Source organism: Hemicordylus capensis, chromosome 1 (assembly GCF_027244095.1).
Source record: "Hemicordylus capensis ecotype Gifberg chromosome 1, rHemCap1.1.pri, whole genome shotgun sequence".
NCBI classification, from domain to species: Eukaryota; Metazoa; Chordata; class Lepidosauria; order Squamata; family Cordylidae; genus Hemicordylus; species Hemicordylus capensis.
The window spans coordinates 158,681,115-158,703,811 of NC_069657.1; the positions used below are offsets into that span (position 1 = coordinate 158,681,115).

At 40.8% G+C, this 22,697-nt stretch overlaps 1 protein-coding gene across 42 annotated transcripts in view; it reads right to left on the bottom strand.

The window, feature by feature from the left end:
- The window catches only part of CLASP1 (cytoplasmic linker associated protein 1), a 314,919-nt gene that overhangs the window by 164,505 nt on the left and 127,717 nt on the right, over positions 1-22,697 (bottom strand). The window contains exon 1 of one of the 42 annotated variants that reach the window (XM_053312633.1): positions 21,975-22,156. The exons of the other annotated variants lie outside the window; for them this stretch is intronic. Coding sequence (XP_053168608.1) covers positions 21,975-21,990 — 16 coding nt within the window. The 5' untranslated portion in view covers positions 21,991-22,156. Of the gene's footprint in view, positions 1-21,974; positions 22,157-22,697 lie in introns of those variants that run through there. 42 annotated transcript variants of the gene reach the window in all.

The following is a 22,697-nucleotide window of genomic DNA, read 5'->3' on the forward strand; positions in this document are numbered from 1 at the left end:
CATCTAACTTGCATACATACATATCCCTCACAATTTTATTCTGTACTGTGACATTGCTACCCATAAAGCCACTCCAAGGCTAAAATGAAGTATCAGTACTAGGGAGAATAAGTAGATGTACATCCTGGTTAAATCTGAGGGGTATAGCTTTTCAAGTAGTACACAAAGATATGGAAGTACATGTTTGCACATAGAAATATATCACATCAAAAACAAGGAAAATTATGTGTACAGTGCAACATATGAATAAGCCTTAAGCTGAACCTCAGTGGGGTTGCTTGTGCTTAAATAGCAAAATCAGACAGCTTTAGCTCTTGTTGCTAGGGAAACATCTCTTGGTGAATTTTTTATTTGCTTAAGCTCAAGGGAACCCTCAAGTGTGCAAACATGAGACAATGAGTAGGCCAAATTCAGTTCAGTTTAGTATATTCATACAGTGGGTATTCATGAGGAGGATGGATAAATCTTTAGTGTACTTTTAATCAACACAGAAATTTCAGCACAGAAATTTCATATGAACCCTAAGTCTGAGAAGAGTTTTTGTTTCCAACCAATAGCATATCTGTTGCCATGAAATCACAGAAGATGGAATCTCTTCTAGTATCTGCCCAGAAGACTAGTGTTTATTGTACTGCTCATACACTGCATAGAATACTAGAGTTGTGAGCAAATCGCTAGATAAATGAACCCTTAAAAAAAATTAAATGAAAATTAAAGTATTTACAATTTCCACTCATACCTGAACAGTGGAAATTGCAAGTTTAAGTGGTCGCCTTAATTTCTGCACCAACTAAACAGTAACTATTTTGTACAATCTCATACAGAATATAATGCTTCATTTATAGATTTAGTTCCATAAATCCACAACAGATTGTTCCAACATGGTAGAACACCATTTTTATTACTTAGCTACAGTGTTCCCTCAAATAGGGATTCCCAGATGTTGTTGACTACAACTCCCAGAATCCCCAACTGCAATGGCTTTTGCTTGAGGATTATGGGAGTTGTAGTCAACATCATCTGGGAATCCCAGAGGGAACATTGCTTAGCTATACAGTAGGCTGGCTCACTCTGCTGAAGGTGGGGAAGAAACACCAGTAGGGCTTAGAGCCGCCACTCTAAGCAGCGATATAGGAAGATGCAGAAAGGCATCATCTCAAACTGCACGGGAGGAGGCAATGGTAAACCTCTCCTGTATTCAACAAAAGAAAACCACAGGGCTCCGTGGGTGCCAGGAGTCAAAATTGACATGACAGCACACTTAACCTTTACATGATTACCAATAAACTAAACTCAATGGCGCGTGCCAGCCATTTGTGCGGCGATGCTGATCCCAGCTGCAATGAGGCACGCTGCAGCCCCACACACCCGCTTTTTGGAACAGCGCCGATGGGGGGAGGTGGCGGGGCAGGAGCTGGAAGGTAGGCAGCGCCTTCCCTGCCCCTTAAAGCAATCTGCTGCCTCCTCCAAACCAGTTCGAACACCGGCTGCCAAAACCAGTTTGGCGCTCCTAAAATGGAGTGCCGAACGGTTCTGTGCACATCCCTAGAGTAGAGCCCTTGAGCATGACCTTTACAGGCAGGTGGGTTCCAGAAAGGTTTATTAAAAGGTAAAGTGTGCCATCAAGTTGATTTCGACTCCTGGCAGCCACAGAGCCCTGTGGTTTTCTTTGGTAGAATATAGGAGGGGTTTACCATTGCCTCTTCCTACGCAGTATGAGATGATGCCTTTCAGCATCTTCTTATATCGCTGCTGCCCGATATAGTACCAGCAGCGATTCGAACCGGCAACCTTCTGCTTGTTAACATAGGAACATAGGAAGCTGCCATATACTGAGTCAGACCATTGGTCTATCTAGCTCAGTATTGTCTTCACAGACTGGCAGCGGCTTCTCCAAGGTTGTAGGCAGGAATCTCTCTCAGCCCTATCTTGGTCAAGCATATCCCTGCTGCACCAGTTAAGGTGTCAGAAAGCTTTATTACTAAATAATAAATGAGTAAGCATACACTTTCTGACTTCAGCTAGCGTTTTCAAAAAGAAAACAAATAAATATAAAATTTCAGAGGAATATTGTTTATTCAAATGGTGGCAACAACAACAGTTATATTAATCTAAGCTCACTAGTATGTGTAATTGGGATTGCAGCCTTAAAATCATAAGCAATATCTACATTTTAAGGCTTGGACCATCGGTAGGAAGGGACTTCACAAATCGGCCCTCTGCACTATAGTTGGGCTCATTAAACCCACTTATAAATTTCACCCTATGGCTATGCTGAGTAAAATTTATCTACAGCTGTTCCATCAAACCTGTGAACTTCTTGCTATTTTCACACAGTGATATTAATGAGAAACACTAACTCTTGAATTTTTTTAGCTCTAAGAAACCTCCTACTGTTTTTGATCAATCTGCACCTTAGAGCCATGTGAAAAGGCAGAAATATGTCTACAGCCAAACTTTAAGTCACTCATTAAAGTTACAAAGGAAAAACCCACCGCTAAAAGATTTAAATAACTGTTTCAAGAAGATACGAAACTGGCACAATGAATGCCCACTTAGGAGGTGCAATAAAAGAGGAGTAGAGGTCTCTCTAATAATAATTTCAATAATAATCAGAATAATCCAGAAACCAATATTCAGATGGTATCAATTACAGTCTTAAAGAATACCTTCTTTCCATACATCAGGAACCCACTTCACAGCAGTTTGTCTACTAAGGAAAGACAATATGGAAACCCAGTACATCGCAGAGTATTGTGGGAGGCGTACTCATGTAGGGCCAGGCCTTCTGAGCTTCACAAACACCCTGTATGAAGTGAAAGTACATTCCAGAATGCAGCCAGCAGTACCCTGTGGTTCCAGAATAGATTGCAAAAGAAGTCTGGTACTAGCAGGAAGATCTTTCAGAAAACTTGTCTGTCATTATTGATTTTCTCATTACGTCACCCAGAAAACAGTTTAAAAGCCACTAAAATTATTGCTTGAAAGACTTCATGGAACCACAAAGAAAGGGGGCACTGTTCCCTCTAAGGCGTGGGTACGTCCGAACGCTCACAAATTCTCTCAGTTAATTTTAGATCCCGCTCAGGCTGAATTAGGAAAGCACCATTCTGAATGCATATGCGCACACAGTGCCTTGATACTGCCGCCTAGAACAAAACTCATTCAGCACACACATGAAAAAAAATTAAAGGGACTACTGAGAGGGGGAAGGGATGGAAGAAAGGGAAACAATGGGTCTAATTTTGCTTTACATCAGTAGAATTACTATTTATATTATTATATAATAGGATGTTGATAATATAGTCACTGTGTTTTTGGAGAGGCAACAGTGGAGGGAACCAACCGAGTACATACAGTTGATAATGTGTCAAATTGAACATTTTTACATATCAGTTAAACACAATTTGTAGTACCATAGAAGCCATATGTTACCACAGCTATTCAAAAGGCATACAATTTTAATTATTAGCTATTGTGCAGCTAGGAAAGCTCTTCCAGGCGCACTACCAGAAGGCTGTGCAGGATACCAGCTAACATCTCTACCTAAAGTAAAATCAGTCTGATTTTTTTAGGTGGTGATATTAGCAACAATTTAAAAAATCCTTCGATTATAGCTGGTCTTGCTACAAAATGGCAGACAAATCCACACAGCAATTTTAAGGCTTGAAGGCTTTTGGAGCTGCACAATAGAGTTTACATTTCTTACTAGGTTGTTCCAATAGGATGAAATGGCAAATACAGATAAATGTGAGGAATATTACAACATAATGTTCGCATGAGGCGCCTTTCTAAGGAAGATGATTTGGTATATGATACAAGTCAGCCAGCTAGTAGATACTCCTAAGGTTTCAGCTCTGGGTTTTTAAGAAGCTAATGAAATTAATGATTATTCCCTAGGTTCCAGACACATTCTTACAAAGCATAATAAAATAAGGGGTGATACAAATTCAAATTACAGCCTCCAAGCCACAAATCGCTAAGGACTACCAACGTAAAAGCATTTAATTTATGCTATAGTGAGCAGATATACGTGTGAGATTATTAGAGGACTGTTATCTGCTCAAAGAATTTTAGTTGATTAATTATCTCCATTTTAATCAACTGATTAAAGTTAAATAAATGTGATTATCAAAAGTTCAATATACATTTTTTAGATATTGAAGGAGGTACAAAAATGCCTTATCAAAATCTGCTTTAGGAAATCTTCCCTTTTTCAAAAGTGTTTCCCATGTGACATGGTTTAAGAAACACAAGCCCATAACACTAGGTCTGCTGAAAAAGTTACACATTTACAGTGGTCCCTCGACTTACGAACTACTCGACATAAGTATTTTTCGAGTTACAAACGGCAGTTTTAGATCCGGTTTTAGAGGCGGTTTTTTCGACTTACAAATTTTTAGATGGGGTTTCCTCGACTTACGAATTTTACATGCGGTTTCCTTGACTTGCCTGCCTGTTTACTGCCTGTTTATTCTTGAAAAGAAATGTTCCTGTGCAGTTTGCAAGCCTTACTGGGGGTCTGGGTCTTTTTTCTAGGCTCCGGAACGCATTAATCTGTTCCCAATGCATTCCTATGGGAAACCGCTTTTCGACTTACGAACTTTTCGACTTACAAATGTGCATTCGGAACGGATTAATTTCGTAAGTAGAGGGACCACTGTATATGGATCCCAGCTGTAAGATTAGCAAATTATTCTTGAAACAATATTATTTCTAGTGCAGGAGCATTTACGATTATTTGGAAACCCGTAGGATTTTTGTGATGAAAGCAAAGCACTTATATAATTATCTTCAGAATACCTCTAGAACCAAGAAAACACATGTTGGCAGTCTGAGAATCTGCTCTTTTTAAAAATAATCCCTCTTCTTTTTTTTAACATTTTATATCCCGCTCTTCCTCCAAGGAGCCCAGAGCGGTGTACTTAAAGTACAAAGTTAATTTTAAGGTATTTTATAATGTATAAGTGTTATTCATGTCTGTTAAACCAACAGAAAAGGTAATTAACCACAGTTAGGCAGCGATTTAATTCCCTTTATAACATCTCTCTATATAATTCTCTAAGGCATACCCATGGATAATTTCGTGCATGGCAGCTCTCGTGAGAGTTTGCAAGCAGAAGGACTGTGGTGATTGGGCAGTTGTGATTCCATATGCAAATAAGGGAGGAGGAACCTATGAGAGTAGAAGCACCATGGTGACTGGGCAGTGGGGACTGCATATGCAGATAGGGATGAGGAGCCTGTTATGGTTGGAATGTTACTGGTCGGAAGATTTTCTTGATTGTAGAAAAGGGATCCTCAACGTTGGGCCCCCAGATGTTCTTGGACTTCAACTCCCATAATCCCCAGGCCAGTGGCCTTTGGCTGGGGATTATGGGAGTTGAAGTCCAAGAACATCTGGGGGCCCAACGTTGAGGATCCCTGTTGTAGAGGAGAAAAAAAAAAAAAAATATATATATATATATATATATATATATATATATATATATATATATGAATGATAGTGGACAGAGTATGAGAAGGGAGGGATCATGAGGGAGGAAAGAGCCCCTTTAGGAGAAGGAGGCTGCTGTTGTGTGAATTAGATGAGGAAACAAGATGAACAAGATCTGTTAACTCAGGAAGGGGGGGGAGAGAGAGAGAGAGAAAGAAGAAAAGAAGGGAAGGGAAAAGAGAAAGAAGGGAGGGCGAGGGACGGTCCTGAGCCCTTCAGCGGCCTTAGTGGAATGAGCAGCCATGGCGATGTCTATTGGGGGCCCAGTCAACCACTGCTGCTGTTTGGGGCTACTGAGGTCACTGGTAGAGGGATGTAGGCAGGCAGGGGATGGGCCTAGGCCTCTCAGCGGCCTGAGGGGAACGAGCGGCCATGGCAGTGGCAGGAACGAAGACGGGCCCGGTCAAACGCTACCGTGAGGAGCAGCAGGAACGGGGCTCGGGTGAGGAGGTCTCTGGGAATAGGGGGCTGCAGCTTGGCCAATAGGTGCCAGCAATGCTGCAGCCATGACCAAGAGGGTGAGGGGGGTGGAGTAAAGGGATGGAGGAGTGACCAAGAGGGGTGAAGGGGGTGGAAGCAACTAGATGGAGGAGGAGGAGCAGGAGTCCGGCTCAGGTGAGGGTGGAGAGATCTCTGAGGAGAGGGGGGCTTGGGTAAGGGGAGCAATCAAGTACTAGCGCACAGATGCTCTGCATGGGTTAAGCTAGTAAAAATGTAATTCAACATTATCAGAGGTTCGGCGGCGGGGGGAAGTTGCGTGTTGCGGAAACCAGCTGAACTCTAGCTGATCATGACATTTCTCTAGTTAAGGGCTTGAGGTTGTTTTTGATTTGTACAAGTTTGTTTGAGTATATTTCAATTTGTGATTTTGTGTGTGTTCCAGATTCTCAGAGCCACTTAAATATTGTTGAGACTGTTGTTCATTGATTAACAAGGGAAGACATTTCCCACCCTGAAGTTCATGGAGCTAAAGTAGCAAGATATGACAATAACTATTCGCTTTGTATCATCTGTCAGTGAGACAAATGAGGCATTGGTGCAGAAGCCTGTTGCTATATCCTATGAAAAATTACTGAGCTTTATCAGGGAGTGTTCTCAGTATGAAAACAAAAGATTTCCTGCAATTAGTAGGTGCCTTGGGGATGTCACATGGCAAAATCATCAAGCAAAAGGATGTTCATGGCATAGAAAATGTTATCAAGATACTGTTCATACCAAAATGCTCAAAGGTGCCAAAAAACAATATGAAAAAAAAGATAAAATTGAATACTGAGGAAGACCCAATGCCATCAAGCAGTACCTTCACGTGATCTTAATAATCACTCAATCTTGATTATCACCTTACAAAAGGGAATAGTGTTTCTTTTGTGAGAATGGAACAGGTTACAAGAACCCTTTGCATTCAGTTGTTACAGAAAATGCAGGTCAGTCAATTTTAATAATTTGTTTCGATAATTGTTATGCTACTGTTTTTATTTCTGTTTTATGCTACTGTATTGTCTATTTTAATCTGTGCTGATTTTTAAATATTATTTTAAATTTTATACCTAGAGATGTACATATCAGGTGGTGTAAAAATATGTTTGATTGATAGTTAAAAACCCTGGTCTATGTGGGGCTGCCTTTGTATATAGTCTGGAAACTACCGCTGGTTGAGAATGAGGCAGCCAGGTTGGTCTCCGGGTCATCTTGGAGAGACCATATTACTCCTATATTGAAAGAGCTACACTGGCTAGATGGGATAGCAGAACTCCAGTCACTTCATAAGCTGGGCAGCTTTAAAAACTGTGGCCGACTTGCTGAACATTTTACAGATTATTTTATATCAAAATACAGAAACTATGATAAACGTAATGTGGTATTTGATCACTATGACATTAATATGTCACTCAAGACAGCAACACATGAAAGAAGACAAGGGCAACAACCAGTGATAGCTTACCACATCACAGATACAACCAACATAGCACAATTAACAATGAAATGGCTTCTTTCACATGTGAAAACAAAGATGGAACTAACACATTACTTGTCAAAGAAGATACTTGAAAAAGCACATACAAAAGGTAAAAATGTGGTAGTGGCATGGGGATGTGAATGCAGAACTGCACAAAGATAAATGAGCTATCTTCAAAGTAATCAGGAAGAAGTGGATTCAAAGCTTTTGCTTCATGCTGCTGATACAACAAACAAGGGGCTTCCAGAATCAACATTCACTCGGCAGACACTGGTGTTTTTGTGCTAGTTGTTCAACGGTACCCAGAATTATGCGCTGACACAAATTCCGTTACTGGAAAAGGAGACTTGTACCACATTATTCCTCTACTGCCCATATATGAAGCTCTTGGACCCAGCAAGGTTTCTTTGCATCCTTTGGAAAAGGGCTATACCTTTTTTCCCCAACCCCATCAAACTTATTCCAGAATAGATATGTGTATGATCACGAAATCTGCATTATCAAGACTGATTGAGATGGAAGTGGCTCTGCTTACGTATGCTAATCACAATCCGTTAGTAATCTACATATATAATTCTCCTGGGTGTGCCTTAGAATGTGCGTCCCAGCATTCAGCTGATTGGCTGGGCGGCAGACGCGCCTGATTGGCTGAGGTGCACCCAGGAGGATTGGTCACCTTGGTGGCAGCGGGCCCAGCTACGGAGGCAAGGCCCAGGAGGGGAGAAAGAAAGTGGTGGGGGGGCAGAAGTGGCTGTGGGGAGGAGAGGAGGATGGGCCCGGAAGTGGAGACTGGGGCAGAAGGTGGGGAAGAAGAGGTAACCACCAGCCCCAAAGAGTGTACAGATGCTCTGTACAGGGTCGGCTAGTTAGACTTAATAGAAAATACACTGGGCCAACAAGGTGGAGATTGAATAATCTTTTGTTATTGCAAGAAGAAGTTAAGTTGATGTGCCAACATGAATTAAAGAGTTTCTTTCAGAGAAATATGACATCAGAAGTCTCACTATTCTCAGTATGGGATTCCAGTAAAGCTTTTATGAGAGGACTGATCATCTCGGGGGCTTTGAGGAGGAGGAAGAATCTTCAAAAGCAGAAGGAGTCCTTATTAAAGGAGCTGAATCACTCACAAGATGAACCCTTCGAATGATATATGGCAGAATATAAAGGTGCTTCGTAAACAAATGGATCTCATAGAAGCAAAAGAGACATATAAGAATATAATTTATGCAAAACAAAAACATTTTGAGAAGGGTTATAAACCCTATAAACTACTGGCGTACCAACTGAGAAAAGAGCAAGATAAGAGAGTCATTACTTCCATATGGAATGGGGAAGAATTTGTTTCAAATACGGACAGGATGATTGACCAGTTTACAGATTATTACACCAAATTATATAGAAAGAAAACATTGGCTCTAGAGGAGGTTTCACAATACTTGGAAGATCTACCGATATCAGAGTTACGGACAGAAGAATTGCTTAATAAACCCATCTCTGAGGAGCAAATAAGAGAGGCAATATGGTGTTCAAAAATCAATACCTCTGGCCCAGACAGATTTTCTTCTGTTTATTACAAGTATTTTCAAGAACTATTAATTTGCCCATTGACAGGTAATGAATGAAATACTGCATTGCCATGTGATGCCCTCCTCCTGGCAAGAAGCATTTATCTCTCTTATCCATAAGGAAGGGAAGGATACAACTCGACCAGAATCATATAGACCAATTTATCTGTTGAATGTAAATTATAAACTCTTTGTGGCGATTCTGGCAGAAAGGTTGAAGGGCTTTCTGACTGATATAATACACCTGGATCAAACAGGATTTATACTGAAGAGACATATGAAAGTCAATTTGAGATTTGTACTGAATGCAATAGACAATATTTCAAAGAAGAAGAGTAAAGCCGCGATGGTTTTCCTGGATGCAGAGATAGCTTTTGATAATTTGGATTGGTCCTTGCTGTTTAAGGTTTTGGAAAGAATAAACTGTGGGTCAAATTTCCTTTCATGGATTCAAAGTATTTATCAGGAACAATCGGCAAAGATAATAGTGAATGAGATGATATTCAAAAAATGTGCCATTAACAAGGGTACCAGACAAGGGTGCCCTCTCTCTCCATTGCTGTTTATTTTGGCTCTTGAACCCTTGGCAAAGAAGATTTGGCAGGAGCAAAGAATTTATGGATTTATTTATGTATTTATTTGGTTTATATACCACCCTTCCAAAATGGCTCAGGGTGGTTTACAACAGGATTAAGATGGCGAATCAAGAGCATAAAATAAAACTGTATGCTGATGAAGTGGTTCTTACAATTATTCGACCAAAAGACTCTCTAGATCAGTGGTTCTCAACGTGTGGGTCCCCAGATGTTGCTGAACTACAACTCCCATAATTCCCAACCAAAGGCCAATGGGGCTAGGGATGCTGGGAGTTGTAGTTCAGCAACATCTGGGGACCCACACGTTGAGAACCACTGCTCTAGATACAATAATGGAGCATATAAACCAGTACAGCAGGATCTCAGAATATAAGATTAATAAAAACAAAACACAGATCATTACTTGGAATTTGCCAGATATGGAATTATTGTGTTTGAAAGATAAGACTGGATTTCAAACAACAGCAAAACCGATTAAATATTTGGGGATTAATTTAACAGGGACTAATAAAGACCTGTTCAAGAACAATTACTTACCAGTATGGAATCTTATTTTAGCAGACCTAAATAGGTGGAAAAAAACTAAATCTTTCTTGGCCGTGGAAGACAGCATCAGTTAAAATGAATATTTTATCAAGAATGAATTTCTTATTTCAAATTATTCCAGTTAAGATGAAGATAAGACGTTGAATATGTGACCGAGGCATATAAACTCCTTTATTTGAGCTTATAAGAAAGTTTAGGACGAATGGCTACTAAAGATATGGGAATATGCCTCAATGGCTAAGATCACTGCTTATTTACGGAATACCTCAGGTGAAATATTTGTGTTAACCTGGGAAGCTTTCATAAATTACAATTTAGCACAGGGTCAACATCCACACCCAAGATTTGGGTGGGTTTTGTTTTTGTTTTTAATACTGAGGGTTGATTAATACATTACTTATATCTTTCTGTAATATAGAGCCCCTGGTGGCGCAGTGGTAAAAAACTGCCGCCCTGTAACCAGAAGGTTACAAGTTCGATCCTGACCAGGGGCTCAAGGTTGACTCAGCCTTCCATCCTTCCGAGGTCGGTAAAATGAGTACCCAGAATGTTGGGGGGCAATATGCTAAATCATTGTAAATCGCTTAGAGAGCTTCCAGCTATAGAGTGGTATATAAATGTAAGTGCTATTGCTATTGCTATATCTGATGTGAGGGGGAAGGTTTGCAAAGGATGGAAGCGAAATCCCGAATTGTTATATGCAACTGTTGGAAGTTCAAGAGATGATAATGTAATCATGTTATTTCCTTTTCTTTTCTTATTAAAAAAATTATTATTGTTTTTTAAAGTGTCTGCTTTGCCTGGCTTACATGCTATCAGTGGTGCAGACAATAAAAGACGTTTTGCAGGGAAAGGCAAACTGAGTTTCTGGAAAGCTTTCAAGAATGCCAATGATCATTTTAATTTAATTTTATTTTATTTTATTTAACATATTTTTATACCACCCAAAACCTACGTCTCTATTATAAGTGCATTTGCAAGCCTGGGGAAGGATTTACTCCCCAGGGATGGTACATTTGCTGCCCTTGAGGAATTTATATGCCAGGTTTTCTTGCCTCACACACAGATCTCACAGATTGATAGGTTAAGGTGGTGGCTGTTCACCAAGAAACAAGCCCAATCTGAAAGCCTTCCACCTACAAAAGATGTATTATACCGTGCAATACTAAGAGCACACCATCAAGCAATCATTTGGAATAATGATACAATAGTGAAGCGTGTAATCTCATCACCTGAAAAATATGGTTGGAAAATGGAAAGGGATGTCTGGATACCAATAATGACCAATCAACTCCCAGCTCCAAAGGCTGTACTTCAATTAGTGAGGTGTGGATGCGCTACCTCCAGATGCCAGGGAGGAAGATGCAGCTGTCATAAAGCGGGGCTGATCTGCTGCGACATGTGTTCCTGTGCATCTCAAAATACACAGAACCAAGAGAATGCTTGTGACAACATGATGGAGAATGAAGCTCCAAAGGACAAGGAGCTAGAGGAAAAAGACAATCAGGATCTCCAGGAAGAAACAAATTAATACACATAATAATAATGTGATGCACCAAAGTTTTTAAAAAAAACTTTTTAAAATTAATTATGAACATTTTTTCATATGCTGTAATATTAATTAGGTGTAAGGTAGTTCATTTTTGTAAAAAAAAAATACTTATGCAAAACTTGTAGTAAAAGTCACTTATGTAAAATGTTTATCTATCGTTTAATTATTCATTAACAACTTCCATAGATCAGCACGACAGTCAGAGCAGATTCTCAGACTGCCAACATGTTGTCGTCGTCCCCCTTATTCTCTGAGGTATTTTGAAGAGAACTGTGTGTAGGTGGTTTGCTTTCATCACAAAAATCCCACAGCATTGTGCATGCTCCCGTACTATTCTTCCAAATCATCAATCCTAAAACCAATCATATTGAATTATCCTGCAAAACAATGGTTCACATTCTAGACTGTATCAAAGTCTCAGAAGTTAATGAAACCCCATAAAATGAGTAACTCCATAAAAAGAATTCTAGATCTGATCTCACTATAATTAACCAGAGTTTGTTCATTAACATCATACAGACAGACAGACTATAGGATATGGCTGTTTACTTTTTGACAGTACTGCATTTGTTAAACATCCTCATCACAGTGTACGGGGAGTGGCATATTTTGAAAGACCTTGCTATGGAAAACCAAGGGATTGTGGCTGCCAAATATTTTGTTAAGTCAGCAGTAAGGGAGAAATAAAAATAATTGGTGGCAAGGTTCTTTCTTCAAGTCCTCCATTATAGTGGGCTCACTGGAGGCTATGCATGCAAATAGAGTAAGCCAGTGTCTCTAGTCTTGGGCTCAGGGAAGTAAACAAGGAAGAGATTCACACTGCTTAGCAATATGTAATTAAAAAAAAGATTCCTCGGATGATAGGAGAAGTATGAATAATTATTTCAGTAGGCAAGAGAAGCTAGCCATTAGATACAACTATGTGAGCTTTATTGCTGGGGGAAGCAAAGGACAGAACATCACCATTTACATCACCAGAGGTTGGGGGTTTGCTCTAAATCTTAACAATATTTCAGCTCTTTGGCTAACAATAATGGATAATTAAGGATGTATAAACAGGGTAACAATGCAGACTGACGCCACATGCCTACAAAATAATTATTCTGGACATAACACGAGGGCAAGCACATGAGATCTGGCTTACAACCTTTTGATACTTGGAAGTAAATCCCACCAAATTTAATGAGGCTTACTTCTAAGCAAATGTCCATAGTATTGTAGCCTTAACTAACGGGGGCCAATCCTTAAGATGTGATTACAAGGAAAGAATGATTAAAATACTCATTTGGTTTTTTTTTAAAAAATGTCCCAATTCATTATGTCAATTAACATCAACGACCAAAAGCCACAAATGTCAGGTTCACAGCAGGCTCTCTCAGAAGTGTCATTTTAAATGTACTGTGCAACAACTGGAATCCCAGTTGCTTGGCAAAGATCTCTGGAAAATTTAGGCAGGCAGAACAGAGAAAGATGTTTGTTATAAAGATTATTAGTTATAACCACAGCAACTGAGCATACTCCTCTTGCTTTACACAAATCTAAGGATAAGATGCCCACAAGAAAAAGAATCCAAGTTCAAGAAAGAAAAATGTTCTTCTTTACATTCCCCAAGGCCTCTATCTTCTAAAAACCTCCTGTTACCTTTATCACACTGCTGAATTAATATGAATTTAACTATTCTTTAAGGATTTATTTTTAATAAAACAATACACTAGTAACACCTACCTGGCATACCTCATTTTTAAGTCTAGAGCAATGACAATTTCAACAATAGCCACCATAATGTTTATATAGCATAATCTTGCCACTACAATACGCTTCCCCCTCCACTTGCATGTGTGATTCCCCTTTACAAGCATCCCCTTTATTGATTCCCCTTTACAAGCAAGGCTCCATGAACTGGCCTGCCACAGACCAGACTGCTCATTTGCAAATATTTTAATGCAGCAGAAAAACACAGAATTAAAAATTATGTAAGCCAGCCTAAGTGTCAACCAAACAGAAAGAGAATTCCTTTTCTAAAACAATAGTATATTGATTCATTTTAACATATAGGAGTATGGCTTGTTTTTCACTAATACTGAAGACATACTCTTAAAAGGGCATTCAATGCCTGTGCTTTCACAGCCTGCCAGAAGTCCTGCAGGGAGGAAGACCACTGACCATCTGCTTCCCAGCTGACTGCTTCCAAGAGGAGAGAGCCTGGGTGCCACCTGTCTGCCTGCCTGGTACCCATGGATGCCCCTTGACTGCATCTGTGGGGCTGTGGTTGAGGCTGCTGTTGTTGCTGCTCTTCAGGGAGTCTGTACAGGACTCGGGCCAAGGCTGACTCAGCAGTCCCTTGGTATCACCTGTCCAGACTGGCCATCTCTGGGTCTATAGGGGAGCCACTTTGGGGATAGCGAGGGCAAAGCTTCCTGGCCCAGGATTTTATTTGTATGTGTCAGTGGTGGGTGGGCTTTTATATTGTGGCTTCTATCTTTAGTAAGTCCTGGGTGGGATCTATCTATATAATTATTTCACTAAGCCAGTGTGTGGCGGGCGGAAATGTGGGGGGCAGAAATGCATGCAGATGTCGGGATGCATGGGGATGTTTGGCAGGAGCAAGGCCCAGGCCCAGTAGCAAGGAGGGGGAAAAGAAAATTGGAGAGGGGAGAGAAGCGAGCAGCGGGGAGGCGGCAGTGAAGGGAAGGAGGTGGCGGTAGTGAGGAGAGGCAGCTGGGTCCAGCTGGGCGGGCAGCAGAGACACGCAGGCCCGACCCGGGCTGGCTGCGGTGAAGAAGCGGCGACAGCAGGAGACAATGTGGTGGTGGAGGCAGGCCCAGGCCCAGGGCTGAGAAAAGAAAAGCGGGGGGCATAAGCAGGCGGTGGCAAAGAGGAGGTGGTGGCGGCAGCGAGGAGAGGTGGCTGGGCAGGCGGTGGAGCCTGGACTTGACCAGCTGTGGTGGGGTGGGGGCTGGGCCGCCAGGAAGCAGTGGAGGGTGGAGTAGGAGAGACTGAGACCCGGGCCGGCCTCAATGAAGTAGCAGCGGCGGTGGAAGGCAATGCGGCGATGGAGACAAGCCCAGGCCCAAGGCTGGGAAAAGAAAGGCAGGAGACAGAAGTGGGTGGCGGCGAGTAGGGGGCAGCGAGGAGAGGTGGCTGGGCCCAGTTGGTCAGGTGGCGAAGCCACGCGGGCCTGGACCAGACTGGCCATGGTGAGGTGGCAGCAGGGCCGCCAGGAAGAGGCAGAGGGTGGCGAAGAAAAGACTGGGGAAGAAGGTGGGAGGTAAGGGTGAACCGCTGGCCCCAAAGAGCGCACAGATGCTCTGTGTGGGGTCGGCTAGTTGTTTTATAATGTGTCTGGGTTTGTCTGGAGATGGGGAGACTGGTGTCATATCCACTGAGTATGGGGCAACTATTTTGGTGGCGGCGGCGGGGAATAGAAGAAGTAATGTTGGCAGGCCAGCAGACCATTACAGGGGAAGGTAAATCAGAAGTCTCCTAGCTGTTTCCCCTTCCGGCTGTCCTGCCAGTTCTTTGGCCTTGGGGAGCAGTGTCAACCATCCACAGAGCCTTACCTTGCTCCTTTGTAATGCCAGGTCAATCCATAATAAAGCAGAAACCATTCATGATTTAGGAACATAGGAAGCTGCCATATACTGAGTCAGAACATTGGTCTATCTAGCTCAGTACTGTCTTCACAGACTAGCAGCGGCTTCTCCAAGGTTGCAGGCAGGAATCTCTCTCAGCCCTATCTTAGAGAATCCATGGAGGGAACTTGAAACCTTCTGCTCTTCCCAGAGCGGCTCCATCCCTAAGGGATCTTACATGCTCATACTTCTAGTCTCCCTTTCATATGCAACCAGCGCAGACTCTGCTTAGCTAAGGGGACAAGTCATGTTTGCTACCACAAGACCAGCTCTCCCCTCCTCTCCTCTCAGAATTTGATTCTGGATGAAGGGACCGACCTGGTATATATCACAGAAACTTGGTTGAGAGAGGCTGGTGGCCCAGTCTGGTCCCAGCTTCTCCCTCCAGGGAACTCTGTTGAGGAGCAGGTGAGAGGACATGGGCGGGGAGATGGAGTGGCTGTGGTAGGAATAACTTCTCCCTTATCAGCATTTCTGCGTCTGACTATATCAAATGTGTACTTGAGTTTAGGGACCAGGGGAAAAGTGGGACTTCTGTTGGTGTACTGATCACACTACTGCCCAACAGAGTCCCTAACTCAGCAGACAGAGCAGCCCCATCTCTGACAACTTTTAAAAGGTTGGTCAAGACATCTGTTCACCCAGGCTTTTAATTAGGATTACAATTTTAATTTAAAAAATTCTTTTAATAAACCTTAAATTTAAAATTGTTTTAATGTTTTAATTTTGTTTTAATTATATTTTATTGTAAACTGCCCAGAGACATGAATAGTATAGAAATGTGTTGAATAAATAAATAAAATAATCCCCTCCAAGAGTAGATCTGAAAATACAAAGTAGATCAGTAGGTCTGGAAAAAACAAAGACTAACAGAAGAAGATGTTACACAAGACTTCAGGGGTGAGGTGGGGAGTAATTTTGTTCTGTCATCTGCTCTGTAGAACACAGAACCTTAAATGGCATTTGGTTGCCAGGTCCTTTCATTAGGAGTATCAAGAACTTTTCCTTTCACCCCTTTCCTTTCGTCATAGAACACTCTGACAACGTACAAATTCAAGATCAATAAAACAATGTATAGCACTGATATTTCCCCAACAGATTATGAGCTGCTTTGTAAAAACAACAACAAAACCAGTGCACAGAAAGTTATTTGCCAGGTAGCATGTTAAATCTATATGTAAGGGTACACAAGACAAAACCTCTACAGCAACAGCAAAGTAATGTCTTTATCAGGATGAACAGACAGAGCTTGTAACATCTACACACTAACAGTATAAAATGCAAAGCAAGGCATTTATCAAAATATGCCATTTAAATAAATGCTCTTCTCTGTGGCGTGTGAAGTGCAGTGAGCTGTTTTACAGTCTCAACCACATAGCAGTTAGGTCCATATTCCGGCAACTCTGTATGTACATATGCAATGCTACATTAATGTCACCCCAAGGAATCCCAGAGAAAGGTTGGTGTGTTGTGTGTGTGTGTGTGTATGTGTGTGTGTGTGTGTGTGTGTGTGTGTGTGTGTTTTGGGGGGGGGGCATTTTGAGAGCTGGAGACACATACCTCCTTTATAGATATGATGGCTTCTATTCCTCATTCCCATTCCCCAGATGGCTCTTCTCAGCAACAACATTAAACATATACAAAACGTCACCACCAACCACCCTTTTACTGTCCTACCATCAAGAAACTGAGAGCCCCTATTAGAAACTAACAGCTTGAAGCGACACCACTTTGCTTGCCCACACATGCATACACATGAGCCGAGAAGCCACAGCCCACCCCAACCATCCATGGAATATATAAAAGCTTATTTTATAGAGGGGATGGGGCTGTGGTTCAGTGGTAGAGCATCTGCTCTGCATGCAGAAGGTTCTGACTTCAATCCCTGGCGTCTCCAGATGGGGCGGGTAAGTCTCACGCCTGAAACCTTGGAGAACCACTGCCAGACAGTGTAGAAAATACTGAGCAAGATGGACCAATGGTTTAAGGCAGCTTCCTAAGTTCCTATTCATTCACTAGATGTCCTCAGAACAGTGAGATCTCTCTGGCAAGCAGAAAATACATCCATACAGCACCTACTGCCTGAGGTACTTTATAAACAATCATCACTATTAGGAAGGGTCATATTTACACTCTTGATTGCTGATCCAGAAAGAAGGATCTGGGAATGTGAAATGACAGCTTCACAGAGTAGGATCAAGATTACACTTAAATGCTAAGCAATCAATGGTGCAACTATTCGGGGAAGAGCTATGGTAGTTCTACTACAGCAGGGACAAAGCCAAGGTTTATAAGACAAACTATTTCACACCTGAACTGCCTCAAATTCATAATCATTTAAAGAAAAATATCCCTCACTGACACAGGACAATCTGTCACAGAGAATCTGTCACAAAGGGCTTGGCTTTTTTGGAAGAATTTCACCATTTGTACAAATTTATTATATCGTTCATCTATTATATATTTTGAAGAATTTGTGCTTGGTTGTGCAAAATAAAGCCATACTTCCCAATGACCTAAAGTAAAGCTAAAGTGTGCCGTTGTGTCGGTGTCGACTCCTGGCGACCACAGTGCCCTGTGGTTCTCTTTGGTAGAATACAAGAGGGGTTTACCATTGCCTCCTCCTGCACAGTATGAGATGATACGTTTCAGCATCTTCCTATATCACTGCTGCCCGATATAGGTGTTTTCCATAGTCTGGGAAACCAGCGGGGATTTGAACCGGCAACCTCTGGCTTGCTAGTAAAGCCATTTCCCCGCTGTGCAATTAGGTGGCTCCCCCAAGGACCTACAGACATCAAATTTTTTATACAGAATCTTGCCACTAAAATTAGATGAGTGTACTCTTTTTACACTGGAATATGCTTGCTGAACATTTTAAATCATTTGTTTTAATTTTATAGGAAATTCTAAAATTTCATCATATCATTCTTTGACTACCTACAGACACAAATTTTCATGAACAACCCTGCCACTGAAAGTAGCCTAGAGAAATTCTTTCTCAGATTCAAATTTACTATGATTCAAATTTTAGCATATATCATTATACAATAAAATAACATATTTACCAAATATTATACAATAAAATGAACGTTTCAAGTTGAAATCAAACAAATTTCAAACTCTTTTACTTTATTATTATTATTTCTTGTTTACACAGACAGGTGTTATTGACTGGTTTGTTTTATCCAGACATTGACTCCTTCTCAAGGACCTGGGATGCCTGAATTATATTGTCAATATTATTATTGTTGTTATATCATCGCAAAATGTAAGCTGTTCCCAGTAAAGTTGCTTTTTGTAATTGACTGATGGCAATTTCTGTGACCCCTATGGTATTGAGGTGCTCTTCAAGGTGTTTTAGAATTGCACCTAGGGTGCTAATTACTACTGGGATTATTTTGGTCTTCTTCTGTCACAACCTTTCAATTTCGATCTGAAGATCATTATATTTTGTAATTTTTTTCTATTTCTTTTTCTTCTATTCTGCTGTCACCTGGTATTGCTATGTCAATTATTTTGACTTGTTTTTCTTTCTTCTTGATTACAGTTATATCTGGTGTATTGTGTAGCAGATGTTTATCTGTTTATAGTCAGAAGTCCCATAATATTTTTACATCTTCATTTTCTACAACTTTTTCAATTTTGTGGTCCCGCCAATCTTTGGCTACAGATAGCTTGTATTTTTTGCAGATGTTCCAATGTATCATCCCTGCTACCTTGTCATGTCTTTGTTTGTAGTCAGTCTGTGCAATCTTTTTGCAACAGGTAATTAAGTGGTCACCTGTTTCAACTGCTTCTTTACAAAGGTGGCACTTGCTGTTTGTTGTTGATTTTTCTACTTTTGCTCTTATTGCATTTGTTCTTAGTGCCTGTTCTTGCGCAGCCAGTATTAAACCTTCTATTTCTTTTTTCAAGTTGCCATTCTTAAGCCACTGCCAGGTATTAATGATGTTTGATTTTCCAGTTGTATCGCACAAATAGTGACCATGCAGTGGCTTATTTTTCCATTTTTCTGCTCAGTTCTTGACTTGTTCTTTCTTGTAGGTCTGCTTTGTTTCATTGATGTTTAATAATTTCTCGTTGTTAACCATTTTAAGTGCTTCTTCTTCACTGTCCTTTATATATTCTTCAAGGCCTCTTTTCTCCTCTTCTACTGTTTGATGGACCTGCAGCATTCCTCTTCCACTTGAGCTGCAAGGAAGGTATAACCTATCTACATCACTGCGGGGATGCAGTGCATGATTGATGGTCATTATTTTCCTGGTCTTACGATCTAACATCTCTAGCTCTGCCTGAGTCCAGTCTATTATTCCTGCAGTGTATCTAATGATGGGTATAGCCCAGGCGTTTATGGCTTGTATAGTGTTCCCACCATTGAGTTTGGACTTATTATTATTTATTCAATTTCTGTACTGTCCTTCCAAAAATGGCTCAGGGGGGTTTACACAGAGAAATAATAAATAAATAAGATGGATCCCTGTCCCCAAAGGGCTCACAATCTAAAAGAAACATACGATAGACACCAGCAACAGTCACTGTAGATTACTTCCCTTTTGCAAGCACATCAATGAAAAATTCTATGATATATTTAATTTCTTTTACTTTCATGTCAGTAATCTATGCAAAATGACTTTGCCCAGTCAACAATGGGCCTCACCTACTAGTCTGCTAATACTGCATTAATCTTCAATACAGCTTTACTGGAGGGGCCATAGCTTAGTAACAGAGCTGTACATTGAAGGGTATAAGGGCTTTGCTTCTGTTCTCAACATTTCCAGACACCAAAGCTTGAAGGACTTCTGAAAAACTGGAGAGGTGCTACCAGTCTGAACTGAGATGACTGGGCTAGAAGGACAGATAGTTCAATTTACAACACATCAGCTGCCATATACTAGTCCTGTGAGACTGGTAATAACTCCCATTTTACAGATGAGCAAAACTGAAGCCAAGGCCAGCAAGTGGATTTCAATTCAAGACAGCAAGGTCTCGACCAGTTCTGACCAATATTAATTTTACCACAAGTAGCAAGTCATTTACTTGATTCTAGACATTAAAGGAAACAATTTGTTCATATACGATATACATTATTGCACCAGTAATTAAACTTCTACATTCTCAAACAGATTTTAGTCAGTAAAGGCTGCTTGGAAAGACTGGTCAGTAAAACAGAACTAAACATATAATCTACAAGGATTTTTCCTTTTCAAACAAGGAAGATGATTATTTAAACAATGAACTACTTTTGCACCATTTTAGTTGAGTAAAAAGAATAATTAGTAAAGCAAAGTGTGCCATCAAGTCAGTGTCGACTCCTGGTGCCCACAGAGCCCAGTGGTTTTCTTTGGTAGAATACAGGAGGGGTTTATCACTGCTATCTCCCATGCAGCATGAGATGATGCCTTTCAGCATCCTCCTATATCGCTGCTGCCCAATATAGGTTTTTCCCACAGTCTGGGAAACATACCAGCGGGGATTTGAACCAACAACCTCTGGCTTGCTGTCAAGTCATTTCCCCACTGTGCCATTAGGTGACTACAAATCATTACCTTTGCTTAATTAACATTTAAATATCACCTGCACTGAGATAAAATAATAATATGGTTTTATTGGTTGTTTAACTGACTACAAGAATTTTAGTCAGCTGGAGGACACATTATAACACATTACAGCAGATCCTAGGAAGATGATACAGATAACAGAAAGCAAATGATACGCAGCAAAGTTTTATACCACACATCAACCATAACATGTTTAGTTCTCCTCTCCTGCTTAATCTGTTAAAAATAAGTCAATCATGTTTTATCAACAGAACAAGCAGGAGGGAAACCCCCGTTTCCACAAAAAACCACAAGCAATCTTTGAGAAGAGGGTGGGGAGATCAAGGAGAACAGTAGAGACATAGCTTTCTTTAGTCAAAGATGGCTAACATGAACTGTTCCCTGAAACAAAATGCAGCCCTGGCACAAAAACAGCGGTCTGTACAGCTCTCCTGCAAATTAATGCTTCACAGGAATGCAGATTCTTCAGCATCACCACCTTCTCTTTCCTATTTCTTTGCATATCCGACTTGAATAGGCATCTGCGCTGCTGTAGAACTGGGATCTTTGCCCAAAACATAAGCTTACATTTACAGAAAAGTACTGCTCTTTCTTTTCTTTTTTTAACATCTTCCTTGGCTGCCATTCACTCTCACTTCACACATGCCGTTTAACCCAACAAATCCTGCAATTAAAAAACCCTAGGCTTCTACGAGGCTATTCTACAGCTGATTTTCCTCCCCCCTGCAAGCAATTAAAGTATGTCACGTAAGAAGTCAGGCAAACAACCAGCAAGCATTTTCAAACAGTATGATATATTTTGCCCTCAATGATTCAATTTCTTCATTCCAGATCCATTTATCCATATTAATGTGTAGATGGCTTCTTTGAATTCCCTTCAGTATACGCTGCGGAGACACCATTTGCCTAAACTTTTCTTCATCATGTTAATGTTACAGAATAATCAATTTATTAAATATCAGGTTAAAAAAACCAACTTGTTCTATGGTGATGACGACATAACAGGATAAGTAATCTCTGGCCTCTTTGCATTCTTACTGCTTGTTTGTAAAGCAAAATGCCTCCTACCTTTGCTGGCAGTCATGATCTGCAGTGGTCCTGTGATGCTAGACGAGGACTGGAACTGAAAGCAATACTACAGTGCAAGTGCAGTGTCTTGTCAACTTAAACACCAGTTAACTCTCCACCCTCTTCGACCTAGTGCAAGGAGTGACTGCTACCTCTCCTCCAAAATAAAAGTCTCCTCTGCATCAGACAAGATTCGGTAGAACAGTATTGCTCTTTCCACAACTATCACATCACTTCTGGAAAACTGTGATCAACCAGAGGGATTTCAAACATGTACATGTAATGATTCCTTGTCAATGCAATATACCTAACCAATTCAAACAGACACTGATCAGAAGAAACCTGTATTCCTCCAAATATCATTATTCCCATTAGTTTGTTAACGTGAGGTAAATTTACCTTAAAGCAAAATTCCAGCCATTTAGGGATTACAATCCTGTGGGTTTTTAAAAATCAAGTTCGATGACTGAATATTATTTGGGGTGTGTGTGTGTGTGTGTGTGTGTGTGTGTGTGTGAGAGAGAGAGAGAGAGAGAGAGAGAGAGAGAGAGAGAGAGAGAGAGAGCGCAAATCTAGCATCTTTCTATAAGTACACTTGACATGCATATTTGCCTTTTCTTTCCAGAATTCCAATTAAGAATTTTATCAGCACTATAATGTTTGCACTGAGATCCTCCTTCCCTTCATTGAAGTAAAGTAAAACCAAAACATTGTCCATGTTAC